At 39.8% G+C, this 6,098-nt stretch overlaps 1 protein-coding gene across 1 annotated transcript in view; it reads right to left on the reverse strand.

The window, feature by feature from the left end:
• Window positions 1–6,098, reverse strand: part of SPAG17 (sperm associated antigen 17) — a 242,530-nt gene that overhangs the window by 60,058 nt on the left and 176,374 nt on the right. Inside the window, exons 31-32 of the mRNA XM_012000865.1 lie at window positions 4,324–4,478; window positions 1,708–1,896 (exon numbers count right to left, since the gene is read on the reverse strand). Coding sequence (XP_011856255.1) covers window positions 1,708–1,896; window positions 4,324–4,478 — 344 coding nt within the window. The remainder of the gene's footprint in view (window positions 1–1,707; window positions 1,897–4,323; window positions 4,479–6,098) is intronic.

Consider the following 6,098-nt stretch of genomic DNA (forward strand, 5'->3'; position numbering starts at 1 on the left):
AGTTAGCCACTCGTCTAACCTTTTTTAAGGTATTCAGGTACCTTGCGATGGGTTCAAACATGTTCCTTTAGCTCAGAGAAGTTTGTTATTACTGACCTTCTGAAGTCTACTTCTGTCAACTCATCAAAGTCATCCTCCATCCAGCTTTGTTCTGTTGCTGGCAAGGAGCTGTGATCCTTTGGAGGAGAAGAAGTACTCTGATTTTTAGAATTTTCAGCTTTTCTGCTCTGTTTTCTCCCCATCTTTGTGGTTTTATCTACCTTTGGTCTTTGATGTTGGTGAGCTACAGATGGGGTTTTGGTGTAGATGTCCTTTTTGTTGATGCTGATGCTATTCCTTTCTTAGTTTTCCTTCTAACAGTCAGGTCCCTCAGCTGCAGGTCTGGTGGAGTTTGCTGGAGGTCCACTCCAGACCTTGTTTGCCTGGATATCACCAGTGGAGGCTGCAGAACACAAACATTGCTGCCTGATCCTTCCTCTGGAAGCTTCATCCCAGAGGGGCACCTGCCTATATAAGGTGTCTGTCAGTCCTGTTGGGAGGTGTCTCCTAGTTAGGCTACACAGGGTTAGGGACCCACTTGAGGAGGCAGTCTGTCCATCCTCAGAGCTCAAACGCTGTGTTAGGAGAACCACTGCTCTCTTCAGAGCTGTCAGACAGGGATGTTTAACTCTGCAGAAGTTGTCTGCTGCCTTTCGTTCAGCTAAGCCCTGCCCATAGAGGTGGAGTCTAGAGGCAGTAGGCCTTGCTGAGCTGCGGTGGGCTTTGCCCAGTTCAAGCTTACTGGTTGCTTTGTTTACCTACTCAAGCCTCAGCAATGGCAGATGCCCCTTCCCCAGTCAGGCTGCTGCCTCGCAGTTCCATCTCAGGCTGCTGTGTTAGCAGTGAGCAAGGCTCCGTGGGCCATGGGACCCACCGAGCCAGGCATGGGAGAGAATCTCCTTGTCTGCCGGTTGTAAGACCATTGCAAAAGCATAATATTTGGGCTAAGGTGTCCCGTTTTTACAGGTACAATCTGTCAAGGCTTCCCTTGGCTAGGAAAGGGAAATCTCTCAACCTCTCGTGCTTCCCGGGTGAGGCGATGCCCTGCCCTGCTTCATCTCGCCCTGTGTGGGCTGCAACCACTGTCCAACCAGTCTCAGTGAGATGAACCAGGTACTTCAGTTGGAAATGCAGAAATCACCCATCTTCTGCATCGATCATGCTGGGTGCTGCAGACTGGAGCTGTTCCTATTCGGCCATCTTCAGGATTGTGTTCTTGATTTGGCACTCAGCTTGGATGTTGGTCCACTTCCCCACTTTCAACCGTACTATATCCTTCTTACCATGGACTCTGTGACTACTCAAAGAAACTTGCTTGCTGTCTTGTGTTTGCTCTGACTTCTACTTGGATAAGGACCATTGCCACATTCTTTATGTTGGCATTATTTTCAGATGTCTGCTACTGTTTCTTCCTTTCTGTTCTAATTATTCATTTAGCCTTAACATTTCTGTCCCATCAATTATTTGGCTTGCCATCCCCCATGAAAGTACACTTAAGAATCAAAGGAAAAGTATTGACATTCATTACTGCTTGCCCAAATTATTGGCAGTAAGTGGATAATTAATCCCAAGGCAACTAAGGTAAAAATCTACATGGAAGCTTTGTAGTGTGAAATATCTCAAAAGCAAAGCCACAGGCTCTCTCTCCACACCAAAAGTGCACTTTACCTGAAAAGTGTTTCCCTCAGGATCCAGAACCTCACAGATAACCTCTGAAGTATGTCTCATGATGTACCTGCCAGCTCTCGGCTGTTCACGCTTTTGAAAAGGGTAGTATATGTTACTGCTTGATTCATGGCAGTACATAGCTGAACAATCCTTGTCAATATAAAGAGAGCCTGTGTTTGGAGGTAACACCTGAAAGGGTAACGGAAGGACACAAATTATTAAAATTTTCTAGTTTAATATGTGGGACTTGGAAAACCACTTTAGGAAAAAGAATATCCATAGATCCTAGTCACAAACTGTTTGCAGGAAGAAAACATTATCCAAGGGAGGACATAAGGTTTGGGAAGGGCTGCTTGATAAGGAGGCAAACTGAATAGTTATGATATCATTTCTCCTGTATCCTCACATCTTATCTGCTCACTTTAATATCTCTTCTAAGTAATTGTCCTATGCCCCTTTATTTCCAATATTTAATATATTTTAGCTGAGGTTAAATACATGTTTGGCCCTATTCATTCCATTCTAAATGTTTGGAGTTGTTTGTGATCTTGAACAAGAAGCATCTCTGAAAGGGTAAAAAAATGTGGGATAAGTGCTCTTAGAAACGCATCTCTCCTCTCTCCTCTGGTGGCTGACACAGTCCTTAAGTAATAGACTTCATGTAATGAATTCTGCTTCAAACAGATCTTTTTCTGAAACAGAATTTACATATCATAGATTTACCCTTTTAAAGTGTATAATTCAGTGGTTTTTAGTATATTCAAAAGTGTGTGAAGCCATTATCACTAATTCCACAACACTTTTATCATCCCCCAAAGAAACCCTGATCGTGTTAGAAATCATTCTGGATCACTAGGCCTTAGGCCCTGGCAACCACTAATCTTCTGTCTATGGATGAACCTATTCTAGATACTTCATTTAAATGGAAGCATGTACTCTGTGGCCTTTTGTGTCTGGCTTCTTTCAGTTAGCGTAATGTTTTCAAGGTTCACTCATGTTGTAGCACACAGTACTTTATTCCATTTTATGGATAAGTAATATTCCATTGTATGGCTATATCACATTTTCTTTATTCACTTACGAGTTGGCATGCATTTGGGTTGTTTTCAGTTTTGCTATTACTAAAAACGTTGCTGTAAATATTGTTTACAAGTTTTTGTGCAGATGTATGTTTTCTCTTGGATAGGAGTGGAATTGCTGGGTCACATGACAACTAAGTTTACCTTTTGAGGAAGTGTCAAGCTGTTTTCCAAAGTGACTATACCATTTTCCAAGTGACTTACCACTTTCCAAAGTGACTTACACCATCAGCAATTTACAAGGGTTCCAATTTCTTCATACCCTTGCTATCACTTGCCATTATCTGTCTTTTTGATTACAGTTTTCTAGTGGGTGTGAAGTGCAATCTCATTGCAGTTTGCGCCGTAGCTCCCTCACAACTAGTGACGTTGAGCACCTTTCCTTGGCTTATTTGCCATTTGTGTATCTTCTTTGGGGAAATTCAAATCCTTTGCTCATTTTGAGGTTGGTTATTGTCTTTTTATTGTTGAGTTGTGAGAGTTCTAAGTTGTAGGGTACTCTGTACCCAAGACCATTATCAGTTATATGATTTTCAAATAACATCTTCTATTCTGTAGTTTATCTTTTCACGTTCTTGGTGGTGTTCTTTGAATCACAAACTTTTTTTTTTTATTTTGGTAACGCTTGTATGTTTGGTATCATATCTAAGAAACTATTGCCTAATCAAAAACATGAAAATTTATATCTATGTTTTCTTTCATCTCTCACTTCCAGCACCTTCCTTGCCCCATAATAATCTACACTGGATAAAGAGTGGGAAGGATAACATTGTCAGAAGAGATGAGAGGGACAAACTGACTTCAGCAACTTTCACAGTAACAAATATTTATCAGTGAGATCTTTGTCCATCATCTTCTAGCTTTTAGCTCTCAGTATCTAGTGACATTGTTTGCAACGTTTTTGCTGTAGTGTCCTTTCTCCAGCAAGTGAAAAGCTGAAGGCAAGTCCTTTTAAGGCTAAAGGAAGTGCAGGCTGACACTGGATGGTTGTGTTTAAAGGGGAAATGCAGAAAGGTAGGGAAAGGTGCTAACTGCTCCTCCTTGACCTTCCAAGGACAGAGCTTTGCTTCAGTTAGGAGAACTGCCCTCCCGGGACCACACACACCATGTGCTCCTCCTGTCCTGCTAGGACTTCGAGTAGAGTAGGGAGGACTGACTGGAGGTGGGAAAGATGGAGAGTGAGAATGAGGGTCGAGGTGGCGGGAGGTGAAGCAGGTCTGTTAGGCACAAGCCAAATCATCTAAGGGTTTCTAACACGCACAGTGCCTAGCACATAAGAAATCCTCAACAAACACATTTTGGTTTATAACCTTGGTCCAAAACTACCAAAGTTTTGCAAAACAAGCAGGGCAATGTTTTTCTGGCATGGGATGTAAAAAGGGATGAATAAATGAGTTTGAGAAGTATATTCTAAGATGTTAGTATTCTAAGAGAAAAGAAAGCAACAGCAATGTACATTGCAGGCATTTTAGAAGTGGGTTTTCTCAGCTAAATAGACACTCATCTTTGGTACTTCTCATTTTCCTTCTAGACCTACCTGGTATGTTCCCTGTGGCTTTGCAATTATAGTTGTTCCATCTCCAAAGGTGGCACAGCAGCTACTATCCTCACAGTTGGTGATAACAGTGGCATAGCGTGAGCTTTCTACCCGCATACACTTCACCTGCCTGGTGACAGTCAGAGGACCTTCGGCTACAAGCAAATGCAAGGTAAGCAGATCTGATAGGATGTAGACATTGCAAAACAGACCTCAGCCTATTGATTCTGCTGCTGTTTCCTGGCTGTCTGGATTCCCCATGGGAAAAACACAATTGTAAAGTCTAGAGCAAGTACTGAGAACTCCGCAGGATTGGAGTGAGGCCTGCTGTTCTTGTCAATTCAGAATAATTCCTCTGGAAAAAATCTTCTTACTTAATTTAGTATGCTGTCTTAATCTCACTATTTATTTGTAGGAGCTGAGAACATCTGATTTTTCAACTTGAAAAATTGAAAAGCATAAAATATAATTTAAGCACTCAGATATTCATCAATTAAAATTTATACTTTTTAATACATATGTAAAAGAAAAATCACAGATAAAATTGAAGTTTATCCTTATATCTGGGCTTATTTCTCTCTTGAAATTCATTTTTACACTTTTATGTACACATATATCACGAACAATACATATGTGTGTGCTTTAAATGTATATAAGCTATGTGTTACTCCATGTATTTATGTAATTACTGTACTATCATTCTACTCCTGCTTTTTTCATTTAACACAGTTTCAAGACCCCTAACCATCTTAATCTATATCTATCTATCCATATATGTGTGCATAGATATATTTATTTGTGTGTGTATGACTCCCTTTAACAATCTTATAGTATTATTTTGTAGGAATGTACCACATTTTATTTTTCTATTCTGCCATTGATGGACATTTACATTTTCCCAATATTTCAATATTATACTCAATGCTGCAAGTCGCTCCTCTATACTTGTTTCCTTATGCAAATGTGTATGAGTGTCCCTCTCTCTATAAGCAGAAATAAAGTTATTGCATCATAATATGATATGTGGGTGGGGTGGGGAGATGTAGGTCAAAGCATATAAAGTTACAATTATGTAAGATGAATAAGTATAAGAATGTAATGTATAGCATAAAAACTATAGTCAATAACATTGTATTGTATAATGACAATTTTCCAAGAGTGTAGATTTTAGGTGCTCATAACACACACACACACACACACACACACAAGAAAACAGCTATATAAGGTAAGAGATATATTAATTTGCTTGACTTATTCCACTATGTATATAGATATCAAAATATCATGTTGTGCATCTTAAATATATCCAATAAAAAACACTGGCATTAAGGAAAGGGAACTCAGGGAATAACTTCTCATTAAAAATATTTCTTAAATTCAGGTTCGGAAGAGTGGAAGACTTTGAGTCTTAGAGTAGGTTCCTGTTAATTAGCAACTACAGTTTCCTTTTTTCTGATACCACCTTTCTGACAAAAGACATGCTCTGACTGAAAACCTATCTAAGGTCACCTATTTATGCAAATTAGATGCCTTGAGGATCAAAGGAAACATCTAAAGCTAGCACCTAGGACAGATGAATCATGGTTATTAGGTTTTAGTTGCCACCAATCAAAGACTATTACTCTCCATCAGCTAACTAGAGCTGTTATCACTCCCATCTCTGTTGAGATAATGATCACAATAAAAAGTCCTAATGCATCCTCATATTCATTGCAGTATTATTCACAATAACCAAGATTTGGAATCAGTCCACATGTTCATCAATGGGTGAATAA

Source organism: Mandrillus leucophaeus, unplaced genomic scaffold (genome assembly GCF_000951045.1).
Source record: "Mandrillus leucophaeus isolate KB7577 unplaced genomic scaffold, Mleu.le_1.0 Scaffold64, whole genome shotgun sequence".
NCBI classification, from domain to species: Eukaryota; Metazoa; Chordata; class Mammalia; order Primates; family Cercopithecidae; genus Mandrillus; species Mandrillus leucophaeus.